We start from the raw sequence: 26,773 nt of genomic DNA, 5'->3' as shown, positions 1-26,773 counted from the left end.
GTGGATGGTTCAGGAAAGATGTTGACATGAAATTACCCTTCAGCAAATGAACTTTATTAGGAGCGAGGAGGCGTCACTATCACAGGAACCATGGCCATGGCAGAGCATTTTGAGTGACAATACATTATATCAGAGGCAACATGATGGGTCCCAGAGGTAGGAGAGAATTATAGAAGCATTAAGAAAGTTGGCCTGGGGACCAGGGAGATTCCTCAGTAGTTAGCATCCCGAGCTGCTCTTCCAGAGGACCTGAGTTCAATTCCCAGTGACTGTGTTTGGAAGCTACTACCACCTGTAACATCCAATGCCCTCTTTCTTGCTTCCAAAGGGACCTACCCCACGTTTAGCATGTACAGACATGGGGTACACATGGTGCCATATGCACAGACAAATAAAAACATCTCTTGAAAAGGAAGTTATTTTAAGGTGAAAGGGTAGAAGAGGTACTGTTAGCCATTGTAGACAGTGTTATAGGTAGTGTTAGTTATAGCCAGTGTTATAGGTAGTGTTAGGTATAGATAGTGTTATAGGTAGTGTTAGCTATAGACAGTGTTATGGGTAGTATTAGCTATAAACATTGTTATAGGTAGTGTTAGTTATAGACAGTGTTATAGGTAGGACTATCTATAGACAGTGTTATAGGTAGTGTTAGCTGTAGACAGCATGGTGAAGGTGGAAAGTGCACAAATCCAGAAACAGAAGTTGGGGAGCTTGGCTATAACTGCACATGACACAGACAAGAAAGTATGTTTACACCTTCACATTATATTTTATGTTCTAAGAACCAACCAGATCAACAGGAACTCGTTAATTCACTATCTTCAGTGGGCAGACTGGGGTAGGGAGTGGTAAGGGAGTCGGGTAAGCCTGGTCTGGTTTTCAAGCACCAGGCTATGATCTAACAGATAGAACCACTTACCAACTTTGGAGCAAATGGGTTAGAGAAGCAAAAGACCAGAAATATGAGGAGACTATTGGGAATTTGCATCATTAAAAGGCTCACCAAGTTCTTTGAAGTCTATGTTGGAATTCATAGACTTCCATTTATACAGTAGAGTCTGATTCTTCTCGTAGCATATGAAATTAGTCAAGACACCTCGCTGAGCAGCTATACTGGAAAATAGGAAGCAGCTCCATTATGAAGTCAGTGGTAACTCAGAGATTGGTGCTGCCTTTATTTTATTATTATTTACTTATCTACATTTGGGTGCTGGTGATGGCAGTCAGTGCCTCATCTACGCTAGACAAGCAGTCTGCCAAGTGAGCTCAACCCTCCTTATTATAGGTCTCAGGTATGAAGAGCTTTCCTGCTGTTCCTTCTTTCTACTGAGTGTGAACCAGAGTCCTCTGAAAGCAAAGAAACCTAAAGTTTGATTTTGTATCTGTTTCTTTTATTTGATATCTTCCATGAAAAAAATGTTTTTCTTTAAGTCCAGCTTTCTACCTGTTTCCATTCTTAGTTTACAAATTTTTGTGCCAACAATTAGCTTCCAAAGAATCACTCAAGCCAATCCATATATATATATATATATATATATATATATATATATATATATGTATGTATATATATTTTAATATATAAAATCTTATCAAGAATCCTTAGCTTTGTGGATTGGCTTGAGTAATTCTTTGGAATCTCTAAAATCTTTAATACATATATATATATGTGTGTGTGTGTGTATACATATATATATGTATATATATACATATATATGTATATATACATATATATGTATGCATGCATGTATGTATATGGTATAACACATCTACACACATGATTTTTTTTTCTGTTGAAAGCTTATATTGAATGTTGTCCTATGCTTGAATTTCAGAGATAATTTTCTAAGCAGGTACTGTTTTAGGAAGTGTGGTGCAGGGTGCAGAGCTGTCTGTCTCTTGACATTTGCTTTCCCTGTTTCAGGGATAATGAGAAGCAGTGATATACTAAAGACGAGGAATAATACTGTGTCTCTGCTGCCCCTGTTTCTTTTTTACATGTACACAATTTACTCTATTCACAGAATACGTATTTTGGCAGACGTAGAGGATGAATGCCCATTTTTGAAAGCAGGTCTAAAGAACTTTAGCTTCCTAGCCAATGAAATGGCCTTCCATCTCTTTAAGGTCTGCCATGCACACATCACCCCCGTGCTCCACAGCAGGAGACAATGAGGTCATTACCTGTGTCTCAAGTCTGCACGTGTAATAGAAAAGGAAGTCCAAAAGGATTTTGGGTGATCAGCATTAGCTTTTTCCAGAGACTTTACATAATTAAACAGCACTAATTTTGTTTGTGCTTTTAAATTTCTACATTCATCAGGCAATTCACCAACACCTTTTCTCAAAAGTTAAGAGTTTAAACTACCGTTTAATTGGAATGAATTGTTTCAGTGGCATTTCCTGCAGATTTGGGGTTCCTGGGGGATCTGAGAGTCTAGGGTTGCCCCTGTACTGCAGATGACAGTGAATAGTCCAGCCTCAGACCCAAGGCCCCGATTCAGGCAGAACTGGTTGACCATCTAGACTCCTAGAGGACTGCTAGTTAACAACATTATACGAGATGGAAGTCTGTCCTGTTCTAGAGACGTCACCATCAATGTGCTAATGATTTGACTCTTTTGAGTCGGGCATAGGTAGGCAGGAAGGCTTTTCTTTTCCAAATGTATCTGAAGTTGAGAAACATGGTGTACACATAATTTAAACTTTTATATTTTTAATGAAGAACCAGAAAACCCTTTTTACTTCAATTCTGATGTTGATAGTCTAGTAATTAGGTAATAAATTCACCTTTCTGATCAAATGTCTTCTCCAAGAAAAAAAAATTACAATTGTCTCTTTTGGAATATTCTGGAACATTATTTTTCAACAGCCTATAATGTGGGGCAATCTTAGCACATTTGGCTGTTCTTTTTAGTCTCACTGTTCTAAAACATGATGACCGTCTTGACCCATGGATGCTGCGAGTGCTGGGAAAGTTGCTTTTGGTTTTCCTGGCAGTGATTACCACGGTAGCCAAATGTGAGTGGAAGACCAATGAGAATCTGCCACCTTCTGCTTTCGTCTGAAATTACTCTAAATGTTTGTTCTGTGACTTTTGTCTCCCTGTCCCCTCTCTGCAGTCCTATCACGCTCATCAGTATGTGGCCAGAGCATTATGAGTGAGTATTCACAGCCCACATTCACAGGAGGGAAGCTCCAATCAGGAGTATTAGCATGGGTCTAAACTACTACTTTTGCATCCTGGGTGACAACACTGGTGGTTTGTTTGCATGGCAGATTCATTACTTAACTAACCTTCTAACTGGTACCGTCTGTCAATATTGAGAATAAAGCCCTTGCCTTTTTTATTTCCCACTTTACAGCCCCTCCCAGTCCCCTCAGCTGTTTCATGATGACACCCACTCAAGAATAGAACAATACGCTACGCGGTAAGAGACCGATTATCATCGTGCCCTCTACTGCCCAGAGTCTTTCTGCTTTGGTAGTGACAATGCTGCTGACAAACCTTGATGTGGGAGTTTATTTGCAGAAGTCATGGTTCTATTACATGTGGAACCTGGGCCTTTATCTTTTCATGATGTAACTTGTACTTTACCAAACACCTGCTATGTATTCTATGAAGAATAGATCACAATAGGCTGCTGTTATAGAGTTGCTGAGACTCCAAAGATTCAGCAGTCAGGATACAGATAATATAACCTAGTTCTAGTGAGTAAAAGTAGCAGTTGGAGCTACCCTCAGGAGACCATGCACATATGAATTGCAATAGGTAATTAAACTTGTGCTAATATTTGAGTATTAGGATTCGTAAGCAGTGCAAAATACAGGCGTGCGTGTAGTGTGCGAAACTTTCAGGAAAGTGTTTAATGTCAACCATTGGTCTTACTAGAAGCCAGCTGTATCCAAAATCTCTTGTTTAAGAACCATTTTAAAAAAACTGGTAATATTTGCACTGAATTGAGACTAAGTCAGATTTTTAAAGCTGTTGGATAATATACTATGGAAGAATGTAGTTTCTTTACTGAGCCACAGAAGGACAGGAATTGAGAGACTGTGGGGATACCAAAGACCATAGTCTGATAACACAGAGCCCAGCTTATCAGGGGATGGCTCACATTCTAGGTCAAGAGAAGTCATGGTGAATCTTCAGACCTGAGAGGAACATAATTAGCTTTGTGTGAAAGGTTGCTCTGTTTCAGTGGAGACCAGCTAGAGAGCCTGGGAGCTCAATGACAAGACCTCACACTATAGTAGACCTGCCTACAGGGCCTGAGTGAGTGGTGATTAGATTTCAGCTTACCAGTACAGGTGGTTTTAATTTCACCATTGTGCGAGATTTGGACTATTTTCTGTTTAGTCATAATTAATATAGGTTTATAAACAAGCAAGGATGCTTCTGGATGATTGTTCTAGTTGCAGCCCTGTGATATCATCTCCTTGTTTTCATACTTTCAGACTGGCCCAGATGGAGAAGACAAATGGATCCTTCCTAACTGACAGCAGTTCTACCACAGGAAGTGTGTAAGTGAATTGTGAATAGAGTCTGCCGAGGAGGCCAACTGAAAGGGTTCTGGTTGTGAAAGAGTATCTTGGTGACTGGGGCCAAGGAAGTCCACAAACACCACACCATGTAGCAGACCTCATGCAAAAGATTTATTGGGGGAAGTGAGGAGATGCAGAAAGCTGCCTCTGAGCAGGGATGGAAACACAGATAGATGGGCCAGGTCATGATGGTGGTCTTTATAGGGGATATCGAGCATATACACGGGGAGAGTACGTGATGGTGGAAATGAGTCACATTGGTGATGACTGGGCCATGGAAGGCAGGAAGGAACCTGGTTCTGGAATATGGGAGGTTCTTGGTTGACTAACCCTACCTCCTTCTATTAGGTCTCAGGACTAAGCTTCAAGGATCATGGCGTCTGAGTTGTTATCCCAATCCAAAATGATGTGTTTCCAAAACCTCTATGTACATTTTAAGTTTTTGTTAGTGTAAATGAGATGTGTTTATTTACTTAGTGAACAAACCCACCTGCTTTAGAATAATCAGATTGCTGCTGATTATTCTAAATATAATACTGACATGCATTTTTGTGGATGTGTATGTTTGTTTTATGTTTGTATTTATGTGGATGAATACACATATAGGCAGGTTCATATGTTTGTATGTATATGTTGGGGACAGGGAAAAACATCAGATGTCTTTATCTTTCTCAATTGTTCTCCTATCTACCTACCTATCTATCTATCTATCTATCTATCTATCTATCTATCTATCTATCTATCTATCTATCTGAGACAGAGTTTCTTAATGAAGATCTCATTTATTTGGACAACCAATAAGCTCTGGGGGTCTGTCTCTCTCCACCACCCACACCCATTCCCTCAACTACCATTCGCCTTGGCACTACAGAAGTGTGCCACCATACCCTGCTAGTAGATCAGAGCTGGGATCTGAACTCAGGTCCTCATGGTTCCGTGACTAGGGTTTTACCAACCGAGCCATCTCTGCAGCCCATAATATTGCTGTTTATTGATAGTTTTACAAATGCACATCCAGGATCAACACACTTTTGCAAACTCTCCTCTCTGCATACTAACATTTTCTTCATGGTCTCTGCTCTTAGCAATGCTGTCCACACATGCTTAGAAATGTTCTCTCTGCCGTTCACTGAAAAATAACTCCCTTACAAACATTTTATTTTATTATAACATCTTTTAAAAATAGCCTCAAAGGCAGATATTTTGTATTTGATTTCCTTATTTGTACATTTTAAGCTTGGCTGTGGAATCCTTTTGGCAAATGCTTTCTCTCTGATGGTACCATTGTACTAGATCTTGTTTTGACCTTGTTTTTTATGAGATGATGTGTAAAAAGGCTTCTATAGTTTCAACTTGGTGTGACTTGTGGGCTCATTATAGTTTTGATAAGACAGGGAGCCCAGGAGAACCCTGGAAGCTCTAGAATATAGTGTGTCTATGTTTTCACTAACAAAGACTGGAGAAAGCCAAGTAGAATACCTCAAGCCAGTGTTTCTCAACCTTCCTAATTCTGAGACCTTTTAGTACAGTTCCTCATATTGTGGTTACCACCCCCCCAACCATAAAATTATTTTCATTGCTACTTCATAAATGTAATTTTGCTACTGTTATGAATCACAATGTAAATATCTGATATGCGACCTTTGTGAAAGAGTCACTGGACTCCCAAAGGGGTTGAGACCCTCAGGTTGATAATCACGGCTAAGAACACCGATAAAGAATGTCTCCCTTAAGTCTGATCCATATTTCACTTATTGTTAAGCTTATAAGTAGAAGCTCTTGGGAACCTTTTTCTATTTTAAATATCAAAAGTTTGGCATCTTAGCCCTTAGCCGTCATAAGTCATGACTTAAGCATTATTATTCAGATGTTATGAACCAGAAACCACTTCCACCTCACGATAATAAAGTATTTTCACTGCTCTTTCATATATAACCTAACAGGAGGTGTTTCATACAAAGTAATGAAGTATCTTAAATATCTTTTTAAATCAGGCTAGTTTTCACCAGTATTAAAAGAGGCAGGGAATTAAATAAACTGAAAAATAAAAGTTAAGATAAAAATTCTAACTTCTTTCCCATCTGTGTTCCTTACTATGTGGACAGAGCCTAGCAATACTGAAATTCAATATGCACTGTCTTTTTATTTTCTCACTAATTTATCAGAGCAGAGAAGTTATGCAGGTGATTAGCTGCTCCACAGACTTAACGCACAGACAGTTGATGTGGTGATTCATTCAACACACATTCATTTTGTCCCTAGAGTGCAGTGAAGTGATAGAGGCACTTCGTTTTTCCACTCAGGATGTTTGTGAGCTGTTTGGCGGAGCCCCATTGAAATCTGGGTATTCTCACATGTATGTGTGTTGGCCAGTAAATTAGGATAGTTTTAGCAGATAATGCTCAGAACCCACCAGCCTTGTTTTTCTTATTGTTTTGATTGTTGTTGTTATTTTATTGTTTGTTTGCTTTTATTTCTGCGACCCCCCACCCCCCCTTTTATAAATAGGGCTTTACTATGTGCCACATGCTGACCTCAGATTTCCAATCTTCTGCCTCACCCTGTGAAGTGTTCTGGTGACGAGCATATGCTGCCACCTCCCTTTATCTCATTGTATTCTTGCTGCCCCCAGGTTACGTGTAGTCAGGGGGTGTGCAGCTGTGTATGTTCTGTGCACGCTATTGAAGGGTGAATTTGCAGTTGCTCACCATGGAAGTCCTCCAACCACAGAGCTAAGAAAGACCATTTACCAGGGTTTTTGTTTTGTTTTGTTTTGTTTTGTTTTTGTTTTGCTTTTGTTTTGGGGGGTTTTGTGCCTTCAGCAATAGCCAACATACCTGTAGTTGGAGGTGACTTTGATCTTTCAAGTTGGATCGTGGAAACAATTCCCTGTCCCCTCTCTGAGTACTCCCCCTCCATGAACTTCCATTGTTTATTAAGCCTTCATGTATTGTAGGCTGAGTCTATATATGATGGCCTGGAGTATATACCAGTTTTCCAGAATTGAACCCTACATAATGCAGTCCCAAGCACCCCCTAATTCTCTGAAAGCCAGACTCCGGATGATCTGTTGGGGGCATTCATTTTAAGTCTCCTGAGTATCTTTGTAGGAAGAGTTACATATACATCTTATCATATACATCTTAGAAAGGGGCAGGACTCAGGACAGCCCTAGAGACCCTTAGACAACAGTCCCTGAGGCCAATAACCAGGTTCTCACTTCATCTACTTTCTGCATTTGGGTGACGCTGTTTTATGTGGATCGAAATTGGGACTTGGTCATGGTCTACCTTGAAATTACTGTTTATAAATCTGAAACCTAGAGTAGAGCATTGGTTTTAAAGTTCATCAAGTGAGTCACAGCTCTTTCATCATGTGACAAGTACTAATTTTGTAATGTAGATAGTGTTTACTATATGCGTCACAGATAGTGTAATTATATTCCATTTAATGATACAAGCTACGTTTAAAAACTACTTTCTATTTCAGTATGATGCACACTTTCATCATATTAAATATCATATTTCAGTATGATATTTAATAGCCCTGATCTGATGCATGATGTATCATCTGCATAATGAGGGTGCTCTTGGTTTTTATTATACACAATTAAACAGTAAAACGGATCTATTTTTGTATTTAACCTTTAAGGCTAATAATCTATGAAAATATTTAAGGCCAAGATTTTATGCTACATGTAAATTATTTCTGTTTTTTATTTTTACAGAGATGACCTTAATTCTCTTCCAGACACCATAACAAACAATGTAGTTAGTGGCCATGGTAATTATTGCAACGCACTGTACATCAAGTTCACAAAAGAGGTGAACTTACATTAATACTGACAACAAAATGCTTCCCCAAATAGAACTTCAAGTGGTTTCCCAGCGCTCAGCTTTAAAAAAAAAAGTATTTGTTACTTTTTAATTTGTGTGTGCATATGCACGCTTGCATGTATGCAGAGACCAGAGAACAACTTACAGGAGGCTATTCTTTTCTTCTACCATGTAGCTTGCAGATGTTTGGACCTAGGACAATAGCAAGCACTCTGATCACTGGCATCATTTTTCCAGTCTAACATTTTAAAACAAAAGTGTGGTTTATGTTAATATGAAGCACCTAATCCCCAGGCCCAAGTGTCTACTCAAATGTTCTTAGGGAATAAACGATCCGTGGTGTCTCTCAGTCGCAGGGGCTGTAGTCCAAATCTGTGGTCAGTCCTAGCCACAAGGTAATTTAGGCTACATTTGGGGTACATACTTTATTTTTATTCTGGAGATTATTATTATTTATCTTTTTTAAGGTGTTGACCTTGGTTTTTTTTTTTTTTTTAAATGATTTTAGGAATACTATCCACAGGCATTATATAACTAATTAGATTTTCCTCTCATTTATTTCAATAACTGAATCTAGTTCTGTTCTTATTTGCTCCATTTTTGATCATTCTTTCTTTTGCTCCATGAGCAACGTGCTATAGAATTGAATGCTGCTCCTGCTCATGTGAGTGACTGAGGTAGGACTCCACCCATCACCTCCTTGTCATTGAACATTAAGTATCTGGGATAGTAGGAGGCCAAGCTTTTCCTTCCTTTGTAAATGACTCCTCATTTTGCTTTGATTTTTAATGCTTGTGGTGTTTTATCCTTAAAATATAGAACATTTACTGACATAACACATTTTCTGCTTTCTCGGATATTCTATCATTTAGTTGCTTGCTTAGGTGTGTTTCAGCCTGAAAGGTATTTGCAGTATGTTCCACTGTACTCTTCTTTTGCAGTTGCTTTAGTGTATGTGTCCTACATCTTTACTCCTTGTCCATCTGCTCTGTCCTAGCTGCATCTTAGACTCACATCTTTTCTTACTGCATTATTTTCCACATGATCTGAGAGTGGTCCCTCCAGTCATCACCTGTGATGCACAACCACTAACTCGTGTCTAGGATTTATCCATCTCAGGGCTTCTGGGCTTCATCTTTGCTTTTTGCCTCTTCAAATACTTACGTCTAGGCTACTGATCATAAGCTCTTTGTGTGTGTGTGTGTGTGTGTGTGTGTGTGTGTGTGTGTGTGTGTGTGTTTCTGTGTGTATGTCAGATACATGAAGGTCAGAGGGCAACTTGTGGAAGTTAGTTCTTTCCTTCCACCTTGTGGATCCTAGAGGTCAACTCGGGTCATCTGGCTTGGGGCAACCACTTTCACTTGTGGAGTCATTTTCCTTGGCCCTCCCTTCCAGATTCCTGTTTCATTTTTCTCTGTGGGTAGCTGTTTTAGCTAGGGTTTCTACTGCTGTGAAGCGACACCATGACCATAGTAACTTTTAAAAGGGAAAACATTTACTTGCGACTGGCTTACACCGTCAGAGGTTCAGTCCATTATCATTGTAGTGGAACCATGGCAGCATCCAGGCAGATGTGGTAACAGAGAAGGAGTTGCCAAGTTCTGTGTCTTCATCCAAAAACCATCAGGAGAGAGCTCTCTCTTTTATATAGGGTAGAGCTTAAGCACTAGGAGTCATTAAAGCTCACCGACACAGTGACATAAGTCTTCCAACAAGGCCACACCCATTCCAACAAGGCCACACCCATTCCAACAAGGCCACACCCATTCCAACAAGGCCACACCTCCTAATATTGCTGCTTCCTATGAACCAAGTGTATCCAAACCACTAGAGTAGCCTAGGAGTTCTGGCTACTGTACAGCGGTTGCATACCCACTTTCCTGCTCTTCTCATCCTTCGAAATCTCAGGACACCATGCAATTTTTATAGTGGCTTCTTTTGTTCCCCCCAGAGACCTTGTATTAACTATGAAAAGTGAGATGAGGTCATGGCCAACTCCACCTCTTGTGTCATTTACCTGCCTTATTTCCCTTTTCCACCATTGTTGTAAACAACCGTCATACCACCTGGTAAAAAGGCATTTAACAGGAGGAGGGACATCAAGTTAGGCTTTAAGCTTAGCCAAAGTGAATGAGTTTTATTTTAATATGTGCATATATGTAATGTATACATACACACCAATACATACAGTCTCTGTCTTTTGTGTGTGTGTGTGTGTATAAAGGAAGGAAAATGGAAAAGCTCAGTGCAGGAAGGAGGAAGGAGGCCCATTAAGTCACCAGTGGTTCATGGAGCTCTGCTCTGGTGCTTGAACAGATATAACACCCAGTTTTCTTCTTGCCCACCCCCCTCCCCCGTCCATATCTCTGTTCCTGGAACAGCACATTTCCCAAGAACACACTAAATCATAGATGTAATTTCAGACCCCTTACTGTCAGAGCAAAAGTGTGATATGCCAAGGATGGATTTTCTATCACACACAAGAATCAGAGTGCTTGCTCTCTTATCTGCACAAGAGCAAAGAGATTTGGGGGTACAAGGTGAAACAATGACGTTCTAGGACTTCCAGGTTCCCCTTGGCTGTTTTGGGACTCTGTCTGGTCCAGGGCAACAGCCAAAGATGCTGTGAGAATGATGTAGCTGCACAGCTTATGATGAAGGACAGCTCCATTTTAAATTCTGGTGGACACATTAGTTAAGTCTTATTTTCCTGATGCCTTATCCTTTATCTCCCCTGTTGGCAAAAACTATCAAACCAGGCCATGTCCAGTATGCTAGAAGGCTCTGAAATCTCCTGAGCCAGGAGATGTGACAGTCACACATTCCTGAGGACATCCAACTAGATCTGCCTCACAAAGGAAGAACAGAGATTTCAGCCCAGGTGGAAAGCCTTTCCATACCACAGACATACTTGGCCTGACCCCCTTCACCCTTCTGCTGCTGCCAGTCATGCATCTACACTACTGTTGGTGTGTCTAGTTCAGTAACAGATTATTGGATGAAGAACTTCAATGAATTAAATGTAATTCATGATTTAATGCAGGATATCGATCCAAAAAATTATTTATGATGACACCAAGTAAAATAGCTACTGATATTTTATAAATATGGATGATTGCATTTATGCTGTTATTTAAATAAAAATATGCTGTAAATGCTTTGGGTTATCAAACAGGAAAATTGGTTATAGCCAATCAAAAGATCAATCATTCTTGGCTCCATGATCTTTTGATCCTTTGTTTTTGTAGTCAGTGAGTGATGTATTTGCCTTTATCATCTTTAACTTTTATGTTAACTGCTTCTAGGCATGTCTAACCTTTTGATATTTGTAACATGTTGTTATTAAAAAAAAACGTGTTGGACCACATTTCAAGCTATCCTGGGCTTCACGTGGCTTATGGCCATAGGTTGCATATATCCCGTTAAGCCTGATTTATAGCAATTTATTACCCTAATGTATAGGCATGGATATGCCTTATTTTATTTTCTCTGTTGAGTGGAATGGCTCTCTGGGGATTGTGAGAATAACAGATTGTGACATGACAGTTATGATCTGTTGAGCTCATCCTACACAAGCCCTGTTGCATGAACTCCAACATCCAGCATGAGTTTTCAAAGGACATCCATGGAGACACAGAGTTCTAAAGCAGCCTGGTCCAGCCACCGATCACTGGTTTTACTTCTTCTCTGCTCAGAGACCTCACCATCCAGATGTGAGCTGATGTCCATCTTCTTTGTTTCACTAGAGAGGATGAGCATGCCCTCATCCAGCAATACTGCCAGACGCTGGGCGGGGAGTCTCCTCTGAGCCAGCCACAGAGTCCAGCTCAGATCCTGAAGTCTGTTGAGAGGGAGGAACGTGGTGAATTGGAGAGGATCATTGCTGACTTGGAGGAAGAGCAAAGGTGAGTTAGACCCAGTTAAAAAAAAAAATTCCACTTGCTCCTTCCCTTCCTTCTGTCTTTTCAGAGCTGTGGTCTAAGACATCATAATGAGGTCCAAGTTTGGGAGGACATTAGCAGGCTGGGGTATGAGTAGGGTCTCTTGCATTTGTAATTTAATGATGTGTCCTGGAAACACTCCTGCTTGAAGACCAGTTTCTTCCTACTAGCTCTCCCTGTTAATAAATGTTTTCCCATAAGATGAAGGGTATCACAGCTAAATTTGGAGTTCCCAGACAGTTTGGAAGAGAAGGCACACCTGATAATAATTTTGGTTATTTTTATATTTTTTTTCTATATTAGAAATCTACAGGTGGAGTATGAGCAGCTGAAGGAGCAGCATCTAAGAAGGGGGCTCCCTGTGGGCTCCCCTCCAGATTCTATTGTGTCTCCTCACCATACACCTGAGGACTCAGAACTCATAGCAGAAGCTAAACTTCTTCGGCAGCACAAAGGGCGGCTGGAGGCGAGGATGCAGATTTTGGAAGATCACAATAAGCAGCTGGAGTCTCAGCTGCACCGCCTCAGACAGCTCCTTGAGCAGGTAGGGGTGGACTTCAGTGCAGCACCTCCACATGACACCCACCATCCTCCAACCTGTCCACCTCATAGAAGCCTGGGCCTGGCCTTGGTAGTCGTTAGGACATCTACTTTGAATTTGTCACTGCCACAGTGATTTCAGTGTATGAATGGGATCTTCACTGACACAAAAATACCTGTTTTCCCATCTGACTGTAGAAATTCCTTCTTCTTTTGCATTAAAATATCACCTTAGAATAGTTTGACTTTAAAAAATAATCCTGTGGTATACACGAGCCTCCCTTTCATAAGAGAAGATTCCTTATGAAGTGACCTACAATCTTTAATCTAACACTTTCTTTCAAAGTACTAGGATTGAGAAGGTACCTCGAAAATCAGTGTCTGCATAAACACAGATGAACAGGTAGCTGTTAGTTTGCCACTGCTATTTGCTTACACTGGGGGATGGTCTAGAACAGTGGCTTACAAACTTTCTTGACAATAAACAATACAATGTTTGTTGCGAGAAAAACATATGTTTCTGATGAATACAAAATAATGCACCCTTTAACAGAGATGGCGTCTTTTGCCCTCCTCCCCTCTTCCTGCCTCTCCCTTTCTTCTTCTCCCTGTCCCTCCCTCCCTCTCTTCTTGTTTTCTCTTGCTTTCTTTTCTTAATATTGAGCTGAAGCTGGTACATTTCTTTTATGATTTAATACTGGCTAATAGCTCCTAGTTTTGAAAAACCACTGTTCTTTGGCTTGAGGCAGAAGTGTAGGGTATGGCTTCTGCCTTTCTGCTTCTGGTAGTCCTGGGAAAGGTGCAACACACTGGAGAGGAGACACACTGCAGAGAGTTAATAGCTTGATTGACTTAACTAGAAGAGGGCAGTCAGCTCGCAGAGCTGACAGGGAGGACACCCTTGCTGCAGACACATAGAAGGTCGATTCCCCACAAAAGATTTCCTGACTGGCACCATCAGTCTTATCCCATTGCCTTTCTCTCCAGCCTGTGTGGTGTGGCATCCTGTGACATCTTAACAGAGATGCCCTTTCCACAAGTGGTATACTGCATCAAAAAAAACTCCAGGGATTTGCTTATGTTTGAGAAAGCTGTCTTGGCATAGTTGCAGCCAGGGTCTTTTTATCTTGTCAGGAATCTTGAAAGCGTTATAATTTTTACATTACCAACATAGTGGGCAGTTGATTCCTTCCTTTCTTTGGCCACTTGCTTTTCTCTCTGTCTGTCATCAGAGAGTTTCTTTGACATAGCTGTGTGAGTTGTTTACTTAGAAGCTTGAAAATTCTCTTTGGAAAATAATGGCTTCCTGAGTGAGTCAAGACTCGGCTTTCTGTTATGACTTCAGACTGTTTGCTTGATCCTAACTGGGTGTCACATACATTGGTGGGGGGGGGGGGGGGGGGGCGTGGCGGTTGCTTGTAGAGTGAATTTGAAGTTCTCAAGTAGCACCTAAATAAAGGATAAGTTTCCTTCTATGATCTCTTAGAGCAACAGTTCTGAACCTGTGGGTTACAACCTCTTCTGCATGGGTTGTATGTAAGCTATCCTGCATATCAGATACTCACATTATGATATTACTGATAATAGCAGCAAAATTACAGTTATGATGTAGCGACAAAAATAGTTTTAAGGTTGAGGTCACCACGACATGAAGAACTGTATTAAATGGTCACAGCATTAGGAAGGTTGAGAAACATCAACTGTTAGTGTCCATGATTTGGTGTTCACCTGGAACGGTTGCAGAAGCTCTGCTTGAAGTTCCTGTGTACCTTCTTGATGCTCTTCAGAGGAAGAAAAAGGCTCTTGGACTCATTTTACCACCCCTCCCCCTGCCTCCTAATAAATCAAGAACCTAGTGGCTCATATGCCTTCAGAGTTACATGGTAATGTGTTTGGAAGTAGCTGATATCTAAGTGGCTCAGAATATCCCAGTCTGTGGAGCTCTTATCTCTTCCTAACGATTTAGTGTGTGTGTCAGAAGTAGATGGGAAATGTAACTCAATATAAACAAGGAAAACTACCAGACTTCAACTAATAGGGATTTAATGGAAAATCTACATCAAAAAGTAATTTCTACATTTTCATACTCTAGACCCCACTTTCTATTTTGACCATGTATTTATCAGCGCACCAGTCGCCGGCGCAAAGATATGCACAGGAGCCATCACGGAGGGTCTGCCCTGTGTCAGACTGAGCAAATGGCTTTGGAAAGACTCATTTATCACTCTCCTGACAAAATTCTATGCCAAGGCTTTGGCCAGTAAAGCTTTTTTAGTGTCGCTTGCTCCTGGTTCTGCATCTACACTAAGGTGTTAATACAAAAAAAATATATATATATACACACAGAATCTAACACAGAAGCTTCTGTAGTTTGCCTAACACTCTTGGCTGCTTCTGAGTAGTCCATGTTGGAATTTGAATTCAAGCTCCGGAATCCAAAACCCACTGGGGTAAAAGCTCTCCTCATATTGTTTCTGAGGGGAGCTATTTTGAAAGTTAGTATACTTGCCATTTTCCAAATCGCAGTGGTACTCTCTGAAAGATGAACCCAAACTACTTCTTAATTTAGTAGGCTGATGTAAAAATAATGTAAAGTTTGAGAGATGAAAATGGAAGACATAAAGAAACCCTGTGGTACAGCAATAAGTTTTTCCAAGTACAAAAATGAAGCAAGCATTTGACTCTCAGGAGAAGTGTTTGGGCCCCAACCTAGGCTGAAATTGCCCAAAGACCATGGCACGGGCTAGGGGAGGAACACTCTCCTTTCTAGGTTATAGGAATCTTTCTTATTCTAACTTTTCTTGTGATTTCAGCCTGACTCTGATTCTAGAATCAATGGTGTCTCCCCCTGGGCTTCCCCGCAGCATTCTTCATTGAGCTACTCGCTTGACACTGACCCAGGACCACAGTTCCACCAGGCAGGTGGGTATCACCGAAGCACAGTCGGCTTTGGACTTGGCTGGGTTTTTTTGTTTTGTTTTTTGGTTGCTAGCATTCTTCTGCCTGGGTGCTCTGGAGCATAAAACATTATTCTCTTTAGTCTGAGATGAATGTAGATCCATTTTAATAATAACAAAAACACTTTAGTCATAATGTGCTTGTTTATGAAATGTGTAGGAGTGGATTCAATTTTCATGAAAGATGAAAAATGTTCCTTTCATTTGAAATAAGCAAGAGTTTTTCTGCTTTGAGAATAACCTGTGTGTGTGTGTGTGTGTGTATGCATGTGTGTGCATATGTGAATATATGTATGCGTGTGTGTTTGTGTGTGTGTATGACATATGTCAAATGAATACAGATGCCTCTATTTACCTCACAAGTTGTCTCTTTCAATGACAATTCATATCTTGTTAATATATTGGGGCTGGTTACAATATTTTTTGCCTGCAAGTGGCTCTTTGGTAGAAGGATGGGCATTCATTTTAAGCTCTCTGCTTTCTCCATGTTTTGTCTCAGCATCTGAAGACCTGCTGGCCCCGCCTCATGACACCAGCACGGACCTCACGGATGTGATGGAGCAGATCAACAGCACGTTTCCCTCTTGCAGCCGTGAGTAGAAACCTACGCCATCGTGATGTGACTGTCTTCGTCCTTCCTCCTTCTCTGTTTGCAGCTCTCTGTCTTCTTTGGCATGATAGCAAAGCCAGTGTTAGAAACAAGATCACAGGCTATTTTGAAATAACACAGATATAGGTGTTGACATAGAAAATGGAGCCCCATTCAGATGTCAGATTCTGAAGTCCACTGATGGTATGATCTTAGCCTTGGAGATTTTCCCACATGCCTCATAAGCGACTAAATAAAATCCATTAGAACAATGTCTGCTTTTAGTATATAACTTTGGTTAAATGCAGGCTATAAGAAACCTCTGTCACTTCAAAGAAGAGCTTTGAGTGGCATGCCGAACTAGGACAAACATAGCCTTTCTTAGGTAACTTCCTACCTTCCTTAAGACATATCGCCAGATATCTTCGTAGTCAGGCTCAGAAAGCAATTATTTCTGGCCTCCCCTCCTCTTTTAAATGGTTCTTTTTTTTCTCCCTTCAGGGAATAAAATAATCATTGTGTGGAAGCCAGATGATTCACAGGGTCACAAATTATGAGTTCTGAATTCTCTGTATGAACAGCCAAGAGCCAGAAAATCACCCAATGAGAACAGTCCAAATCCCAGGAGAAATTACATAATGATTTTAATCGATTGAATTTTTAAGTGGTTTCTCTGCTGGCATCTTGCTGCCTTTCAGATTCTGTTCCACTCTCACCTCAGAGACCTCTGTGGTCTCTCCGCTCAGCTACAGTCTACTTGAGTCCATAGACACACACACACCACTGTATTGTGACAGTTTGGTATACTTTTAAGGAGCATGAAAAAGTCACTTATAATTTAGGGGTAGATCCTCTCAAATGGATGTTAAAAGCAGCCAGTCAGTAAAGTACAATTCTGTGTCTCAGTTTTTTGATTCACTGTTTTCTGTCAGCTCCCTAGACAAATCTGTCCTAAGTGAGGAAAAAAGATGTATCAATTGTTGGTATAATTGACAAACATGTTAAATGTGTTATATTAATTGTAGTTCAAGGTTGAATTTCATGTGAGAAGTTTTATTCTGACTTATGTAGTACCTAACAGCTAGAAAGACTATCATGTTTTATGAGTTAAAGTTTCAGAATTAAAGTTTCTAAAAGCTATTACTTTTTAACCTCAGCTGCCACCTAAATGCATTCATCATTAAATAACAAATTCTGTAAATTGAATTATGTTTAGAAATTTTTATTTAAATGTAATGCTGGACCATTTCAATTTAAAAATCTGTTGGCAGTGAAGTCAGAGTGTGAGATATGCTTAAATCTATGCTTTGTAATAAATATAAAAATATAAAATGAATAATTTCTATATTGAAAATGTGCCATAAGTTCAAAACTCTTTTTTTGCAAGTCTCTTTTTCTAAAGCACTTCTAGATCTTTCCTAAGTCATATTCTGATATGTATATTTGATTTTTTTTTAAATTTATTTTTTATTGGATATTTTACATTTCAGATGCCATCCCCTTTCCCCATTTCCCCTCCCTAGAAAACCCCTATCCCATGCCCCCTTCTTCTTTTTGCTTTTATACAATTTTTTTAATGTTAGCCAAAGGTTTTATAAGTTTGGTAATGATCAATATCAATCAGAAGTATAACCTAATACCCAACCTAGATATATCAACTATCTTTGACTGGCGGAGACATATGAACATCCGCCTCCATGTCCCCCCACCTCCTCTCATTCTTTCTCTCATCACCTAGTTCCTCCTCCTCTTCTCCTCCTCCTCTTCTCCTCCTCTTCTTACTCCTCTTTCTCTTCATACTCCTCCCACCTTAGCTCCTCCTACATATCACCCTTCCTGTTAAAATAAAACTTTTCTCTCAAAATACAATTAGAGCATAACTATACCAATTTGTGTCAGTAAAGTGCAAGATTGACCTAATACCCAGTCGATCATTTTGTTGACTAAGCAGAACCTCTGTCATCTCTCCTAACTAAAAGTTGTATACTTAATTTTTAAAATGTTCATCCATGCCTTGCTTTAAAGAGGAGGTAATGAAAAAAATCATAACTGTACAACACCTAGTCTTCAAAGGTAAATGTTGCTGCCTCATACCCTGACCCCTGATGCAAGTATAAAATTCCCATTGGTTGGGAACAAGATGAAACGATTCATGGTGATTGGTTCCTGAGAAAAGGCTTAGTCTCTATGGAGACTACACTGCAGTGGCTAAACTCTTCCCTTGCATTGGGACCTCTTTACCTGTGACATCATCCTTGGCGCTCACAGGGTTACTTAAAGAGATTCCTTAAGAGGAAAAGGTGTTGGTATTCTCCTTAAGTGTGTACATCCACCAGTGTTTACAATGGTGAGAATTTCCATACAAGAGCACTCCTAGTAATGTGTTAATGAAGAGTTCAGGCACCTCTTAAGTAAGTACAAAGTGCATTTTAGACCCTGTGGGATTTACAGGCTATGTGTTCTTACTTCTGAAAATGGCATTGTTTGTTCTTTTTCATTATTTATATTCATATGACTAACATAAAAATCTGCAAGATAGGAAATGCTTTCCAATTTCAAAAAAAGAACTCCATTGTCTTGTTTACAAAATTGGTGCATACCTCAGAATTTTACCCAAGATTACTAAATCATTTCAAATTGTACAGAATCAATTAGTGCATGGTACAGACCTGGTACCTAATACATACTTCCAGATTGATGTAGTCAGTGGTTTACAGGGATGATCATGTTTCCAGCTAGAGAAATGTCAGGGTTGAAAATTTCCCAGATAGTACTTAGAAAGGTTTTGCGGGATTCATTAGCTTTAATGTTCTATTTAAATCACTCAGCTAGCAAATATTTTATTAAGAGTCTGCAATTCCCAGGCTTGACCACCTTTAGAAGTTTATCTAAATAAATGGGACTGGCAGGTTCTCAATGCCAAAACACTCTTGAGTTTCTATTGCTAAGGAGAACTTTCAAATTGCTCGTAGCCAGTGTGTGATGGATGGACTGAGCTGCATGTTAATCTTGACTTTTGATCCTTTGTGGATTAAAGAAATTGCAAGGCTACAAATGAATTTTTTACTCGTGGCAATTTTGGAATTAAAATGAGAGTCTGTATTCATAAACCCTAATTGCATGAATAGCTTCTGTTAGCTGATTTTTAAAAACTGTGTCTGCATGCGTTGTGTGTAAGACTCTAAAATTCTTGAATTTTGAATCAATATCACAACTGGCAGTGGAGGCATCTTTGAATTATGACCTTTTAAAATAACGTTGAATCTTAAAGCAAAGATGCAGATATCACCATCTTATCCTAAGAATTAAAGAACTGAATTGCATTTGTGTTGACATTTATCCAGTCATGTAGTAGAAAATTCTACTAATGATTATAACTATTTCTTTGTTAGCATAATATAGTTTGCTTATGTTGTTCAACTATGTGGAATATTTATAGTAAGTTGGGTTTTTTCTTCCTTTCTTTCTGTTTTTCTCTGCTAAAAGTAATGCTTTCAGAATTATTGTTAACTTACCCAGATGTTTCCACCATGACCAGCCTGCATTTGTCAGGCTTTGAGTGGCAGCCATCAAAAACAGAAGACTTACAAAAGCATGACAATTACCTAACTTCCTTTTAAAATACACAGCTCATTCCATCCTATCATGTTTTATTTGATTAAAAGAAATAGGAAGGCAAAATGGATTAGACTTCTGTCTAGGGTTTGACTATTACATAGCCATTATTTACGGAAGCATAACTGTCTTTCTGATGGAGTGTGTATTTGTAACATGTCCTTACTGATAATTCAGCTCGGCTGCCCCGAGATGTAGCTCACATGTGGACATGGGTTCACTCTTTTTCCTCTGATGGGACACACCTTGTAGGACTAGGCTTGTGTTACCCTGGCTCTTCTCTCAAATGCCAGGGCTCACATTTTTCCCTGCCATCACAAGGAGGATAGCCTTCCCTCCACCCCCTTCTCTCTTCTCTCCTCTCTCCTCACAAAGAGGGGCCACAGATGTCCTTTCTTCCTCCTCATCACAGGAATATGAGGGATTGGAAGCATGCAACATGCCAGTTGATTAGAGACACTCCTTCTTTGGCCAAGGATAGATATTGCCATCATCAGAAGCAAGTCTCCCTCTTCCTTCCCCTATGTTGAGTATGAATCTGCAGTGAATATGTCAAATATTGGCAGGCTTAGAGGACATAGCCAACGGCCTGTAAAGCAAAACGCTGAAGCAGTAAGACTTCAATTACTGTTCAGAACAACAATAACAAAAATGTGTCCTGAGTCGTGTCTCTGGTATTAGAAGGAGGTAGACATCCTTCCTGGAAGACTGTAGGAATCCTAAACCTGTGGGACATTAAGGACAAAGGCATACCACTTCTCCCTCCTGTGGGGGGCAATCACTTGCACAGTCCAGAGTTCCTCAGGGAAAGCCGCTTGTTGAGAGATGGTTTTAAAGGAATTATTTACTATTATTTTATGTACATGGAAGTTTTGCTTGCTTTCATGTCTGTGTTCCATGTGCATGTAGTACCAGTGGAGGCCAGAAGAAGGAGTCAAATTCTTTGGAAGTGGGGGCACAGACGGTTGTGGGTTACAATATGGATGCTAGCAGCCAGTGCTCTTCACTGCTGAGCTGAGCGTCTCCTCAACGCTGGGATTTTTTTTTTTTTCCAGAAAGCAACAGTTCTCAACCTGTGCATCACTACACCCTTGGGAGTCGAATGACCCTTTCACAGGGGTCACATATCAGATATCATGTGTGTCAGATATTTATATTATAACTCACAAACAGTAGCAAAATTACAGTTATTAAGTAGGAATGAAAATAATTTTATGGTTGGGGTCACCACAACATGAGGAACTGTATCAAAAGGTCACAGCATTTGTAAGGGTGAGAACCACTGGGAGCCCACCTAAAATGTCAGTGCGGACAGTGGTCTCTTGGACCATTCAGAGGGACTCTACCCTGCTCTGTCACCAGCTTTGTCTTCTAGACTACACTCATTATAATCTCTGAGGTTTTTTTTTTTTTAATGGAGATCACAAGAACCAAGTGATTATGAGCATGATCTCAGTGAAAGATGAGCCTGACAAAGCAGTGATCTAGAAAAATCTAGTGTCAGTTCTCAGTAAGCCCACGACATTAAGTTCTCTGTCGTAGGCTCTGTTACAACAGAGACATCCAAGGGTTATTAGGCAGCCTAGGCTAACTTCTGTGCTCTTAACTGCACCCATGGAAGGCATTGCTATTGATCCCAGTCCACAAGACTGCTCAAGAATAGACTAGCCTTTTCACTGATGCAAATGTGCCATCTCCCCACAGCTTCCAGCAAGAGTGTGCCAAGGTGTGCAGAAAATACTGATTCCCTCTAAGGACCCTTTTGGTCAGAACTGAACTCTATATTCAACACAATATATAGGATCTCCTCTGTACTTATTATGCATAAGCCAAAAAATACATGGCATAGTTATAAAATAAAGTTTTAAGAGTTTTTTCTCTTTTACAAAACTTCCTGAATGTTTTAGTGTATATGTTTTTAAAGAACTAGCATATGTTTTGGGGGAGGGGTTGGCTCGCTCTTTCTTTCTTTCTTTCTTTCTTCCTTCCTTCCTTCCTTCCTTCCTTCCTTCCTTCCTTCCTTCCCTCCCTCCCTCCCTCCCTCCCTCCTTCCCTCCCTTCTTTCTCTTTCCTTCTTTCTTTCTTTCTTTCTTTCTTTCTTTCTTTCTTTCTTTCTTTCTTTCTAGAATGTTTGTAATTCAAATCACATGGAATAAGAGACACTTAGTGTGGAAACTAGCCTTGGTTAGAGCATTTGACCAGAGGGTCAGGGTAGCTGCTCCCTACTTCCTGCTATCATCCCATCCCTGTGAGGGCAGCGCTGTTCTCTCCCTCTGAAGAGCGTTCTACACATTTGCGTGTGTGAGAATGGGAGACACACAGCAATAGTAAAGCCCTCAATTGATTTCTTCTATTTTCTTTTTCAGCAAATGTCCCCAGCAGGCCACAGGTAAGAGTTAATGGCTCGATTGACTTCACTGTCTTGACCCCATCCTGGTGTAAGCAAATTCGCTGCTATTGATTCAGTCTTACTTCATTCTCCATATAAATGAGTAAAGCTGCTTGATGTTTTAAGTGTTACTTGATTCTGTACAACCGATTGTTGCTTTGAAGATGTTGGGTGGGGCCATGGGGTTTCCAAACCAGATTCTGTGAGGCACTCAAAGTCTCCATACTGGATCTTGGTTCTCATTCCATGCTATCTATTATACAAGACTCTGTGTAAATCTGACTGACCTCAAATCTCACATGTTTGTCATAGAACACTGACTTTGAAATGCCCCTGGTACTACAAGAGTAATACCGAGATCATTACTCCAATGAAGAGAGAGGTGCCACTTTTTTTTTTAAGAATTTATTTATTTATTTTATGTAAGTACACTGTAGCTGTCTTCAGACACCCACATGAGGGCATCAGATCTCATTATGGATGGTTGTGAGCCACCATGTGGTTGCTGGGATTTGAACTCATGACCTCTGGAAGAGTAGTCAGTTCTCTTAACCACTGAGCCATCTCTCCAGCCCGAGGTGCTACTTTTAATTTAAAAAATACATTGAGCTTTTCTGGAAGCTATAGCCTATTAGCTTTCAGTTTTGTTGTGTTCCTTATGAGGAAGCATTATTTAAAATATACCTCAGGCCCAAAACAGATCTTTAGAAAACATTTTCATGTGTGAATTTATTAGTCCTTTCAAAACAGTGAACGTTGTCTCATCTTATTGGCAAATGGAACAGGGGTCTTGGCTAGAAAACAGGTCTCTGTAAAGCAGACTGTGACACACTAGGTAGGGTTAGCATCTTCTGATGACACCCATAGTCCTGGTCCATTGGAAGCAGAGATTTTAAAGGGTCATGAGATGGCAGAACGACCATCAGCGTGTAATGGGAAAATGTACTCACGTGCAGGGAAGAAGACACATCCCAAAACAGTGTATGACTAAGGTAGCTGTTAAGGAACACTGCTTTGTATGCCAGCCATCCGGATGATTGTGTTGACCTATAGCCATATTCAAGTTCATAAGCAAAAACACCAGAATTGACTAGTTTTGCATCAGCTGAGGTTTTGGAAAGTTGACTGTTGTTAAGCCAGTTCAGCACAATAGTTTAAGAGAAAGTTTTGGTTAGTTCTGAAAGAAGCCCTTATTTTCCCATGAAAAACCGACAAGTCTTCATTACCTGAGTGTCCTTATGCAAATATTGTTCTGACCTTGGTGTTTTCCCTTGCCATAGGCAATGTGAAGCATTTATCCAGCCAGCCAACATTTCCTGACCTTCAGTATTGCTCTCTTCCGCAAATGCCAATCCCAAGTCCCTGTCAACCCTGAAGCTCTCCGTGGCTCCATGACACAAGCTGTTGAGTGCTGACTGAGTGTTCTACTGAGGGAATCAAATACTGACTATCCAAAGAGAAAAGGATATTTTGTTTTAATAATAACGTATATTACTGTTTTCTTCTCCCCTTTCTATGCAATTGTAAATTAATGAACAGAGAAGTATTTGGAGGTGGTAAAGCATTTGTCACTGATTTGTATAATATATACAGCCATGGGAAAGTGGGTGGGGGCTTTCTAATATGAAACTGTCTTTTTAATAACCAAGAGAAAGAATTACATAAGGATTAGACCACTTTACATTATTACATTCCTTCTGCTGTTCATATTAACCTTGTACAGTAACTTCATTTATTATTTGACTATTTTACCATTATGTTTTGGTTATTTATAAATTCATCAGCCATACAACCAAATAGATTCTATGTATTTGTTACTGTAATCTGGCCAAATTCCTAAGTTCATATATTTGAATCAAATATTTTATATATGTGGAGTAGGCAACAATTCTGAATATAGTATTTAACTTTATTTGACATCACACACACAGTCCTTTAGTAACCACTGGATGAGGACACTAAAAATCCTGTGGACTTAAATGGCAAGCTGCTGGGGTATTTTTCCTCCTGTTTTTATTCCTTTTTTGTAAGTAGATCTTGACGTCTTTATTTATTTCATCTTGCAAGCTCTATAATAAAGGAGACTACATTGTAATAGTCTCAAAAACTTACGTTACCAAGGGTTACCATTTAAGTATATTTCCATTTTGATTCAGAAACCAAAGTTGGTAAATCTCACCTAGTACTTGCAGCCTTGATTTTCATTATAAAAACAAAGAGCAGACTTAGCCCATTGTGAGATGAGAACACAGCATGTTCTTCTGTTCCCTTTGAATAGACTTCTATTGTTGTGTTTGTATTTTTAAGTCCTGTGTAAGTTTGGAAAGCTCTGGTTGTCTCCGTTGTGAAAGCAGACAGATACTGAATGCCTGTCTCATCTGAATCTTTGGAGCAGACAGACAGATGTCTCATGACCCCTCATTTGACCAGCAGTACATCTGAGAAGGATGTCAATCACAAGCCTACACCACTGCTTCTCTAGAATGAAATTAATGCTCAGATGATTGTATCCCTGCCTCTACTTCTGAACTTCTGAGTGTGTTCAACTAGATATTGGCTTGTTTTGCCGCTTCTTCTTCTTCTTCTTCTTCTTCTTCTTCTTCTTCTTCTTCTTCTTCTTCTTCTTCTTCTTCTTCTTCTTCTTCTTCTTCTTCTTCTCCTCCTCCTCCTCCTCCTCCTCCTCCTCCTCCTCCCCCTCCTCCTCCCCCTCCTCCTCCTTCTCCTCCTCCTTCTTCCTTTTCCTCTTCCTCTTCCTCTTCCTCTTCTTCTTCAATTTAACATTTAAATACCAATTTTAGAGAAACCAAAAATAAAAGTAAAGGTAATATGTTTTGATTCAGACATACATGCTTTTAAAACATCAGGACATGCTAACTTTGGGTTCTCTTTCACTGGGATCTGGCCAGAAGGAGACTGAAAGTTAGAAATTGCTATTCTTTTAGGATTGGTTGGGTGGGTTGGGGGGCAAGGGTGTCTATTTGCAGCATAGATATTTTGAGATGAAGAAAATTGTTTTATATAAGAGGAGAGCCATGATCACCTTTCTACCTCAGAACCATCTTCCTCCATTGTGTTGGACATAGCTTTATCTGCCGCAGTGTGCAAAGCGTAGCACTTTCATCAGGCCATGTCATACCCACGAAAGCACCTGTTTAAACAACATCAACAAAAATCTCCCTGAACTCAGAACCCCAAGTTGTAGATTTGGTGTCTTCCTTGTTCTTGCTTTGAGGAGTCATATATTCTTTTATTTTCTGCCTGTGTTTGTATGCAAAATGATATCTATCTGCTATTACAGAAAAAGCTACACAAAACACTACATTGTAACCTTCTGAGTAATAAATAAGAAGAAATATATTACAGTAACCACGATGAGAAGTAAGTGTATTGTTCTTTTGAAATATGTGGTTAAAAAAAATCTAATCACAGACTCTCATCTAATCTGTTACATACTGTATTTTTCATCCTGAATAAAAGTAATTTTAACACAAAATGACTTTGATGTTTGGCTGTGTTCACTAATGAAATCTGATCTTTGAATGTATGTGATGAAAGCTAACTGTAAGATGATCTATATCCTGATAAATCTACATTCTTTCTGAAACTCTCTCACCTATACACTAATCTAGTCTCTGTTCACTCGTTATCTCTCTCTCCTTTCTTGCACATACATATGATAATCTGTTTTTCAATTTCCTGTACAAATCAAAACCTTATTGCTAGGGAAAATGGATGTTATAAGTATAAGTATGAAACCTATTAGACCTTCAATTTTATAACTTGGTGCTACTGAGATTTATATGGTTACTCTCTCAAATTCACTTTCATCACTAGACTTATTATATATATATAATATATGCATATATACACAAATATATATAATACAAATATATAAATATATAATACAAAACTAATATAATATATAACTATAACTAAATAAAAATATACATGAACATATATATGTATTATATATAGTTATTTTTATTTAGGTGTATTTGTATATTTATTTTAGCTATATATAGTTAGTTTTCTGTGTGGTGTTGCTTTGCAGCAACACCATATCTGAGACAACTTATAAAAGAGAACTTTTAATCCAGAGACTGACAGTTATGGAGCATTAGCGTCCATGCTCATCAGGCCTGGGCGTGGTGCTAGATAAGTAGCTGAGAGCTTATGACTGATGGGCAGATCTAAAGCAGAGTGAGACAGAGACAGACAGCTGGAATGGCATAGACTTTTGCTATCTCAAAGCCCACCCCCAAGGACACAGTTCTTAATCCTTCCCAAACAGTTGTACCAACTGATAACCAGGCACACAAACATATGACCTTATATGTCCTTCTCATTCAAACCAGCACAGACTA

The 26,773-nt window shown here is 39.6% G+C and overlaps 1 protein-coding gene across 11 annotated transcripts in view; it reads left to right on the top strand.

Moving 5' to 3' along the window:
* The window catches only part of Utrn (utrophin), a 493,014-nt gene extending 467,112 nt beyond the window's left edge, over nucleotides 1–25,902 (top strand). For 10 of the 11 annotated variants that reach the window (XM_076926858.1, XM_076926860.1, XM_076926859.1 and 7 more), the window contains 9 exons: nucleotides 3,120–3,158; nucleotides 3,363–3,428; nucleotides 4,456–4,521; nucleotides 12,125–12,283; nucleotides 12,623–12,863; nucleotides 15,673–15,781; nucleotides 16,316–16,408; nucleotides 22,387–22,409; nucleotides 23,690–25,902. In XM_076926858.1, coding sequence (XP_076782973.1) covers nucleotides 3,120–3,158; nucleotides 3,363–3,428; nucleotides 4,456–4,521; nucleotides 12,125–12,283; nucleotides 12,623–12,863; nucleotides 15,673–15,781; nucleotides 16,316–16,408; nucleotides 22,387–22,409; nucleotides 23,690–23,698 — 805 coding nt within the window. In that variant the 3' untranslated portion in view covers nucleotides 23,699–25,902. The remainder of the gene's footprint in view (nucleotides 1–3,119; nucleotides 3,159–3,362; nucleotides 3,429–4,455; nucleotides 4,522–12,124; nucleotides 12,284–12,622; nucleotides 12,864–15,672; nucleotides 15,782–16,315; nucleotides 16,409–22,386; nucleotides 22,410–23,689) is intronic. The other variant, XM_076926862.1, reaches the window with a different exon arrangement.
* The last annotated feature ends 871 nt before the right edge of the window (nucleotides 25,903–26,773 follow it).

This window comes from Arvicanthis niloticus, chromosome 28, assembly GCF_011762505.2.
Source record: "Arvicanthis niloticus isolate mArvNil1 chromosome 28, mArvNil1.pat.X, whole genome shotgun sequence".
Classification (NCBI taxonomy): domain Eukaryota; kingdom Metazoa; phylum Chordata; class Mammalia; order Rodentia; family Muridae; genus Arvicanthis; species Arvicanthis niloticus.
The sequence above is the reverse complement of the archived record's forward strand: the minus strand, read 5'-3'. Positions and strand labels throughout refer to the sequence as shown.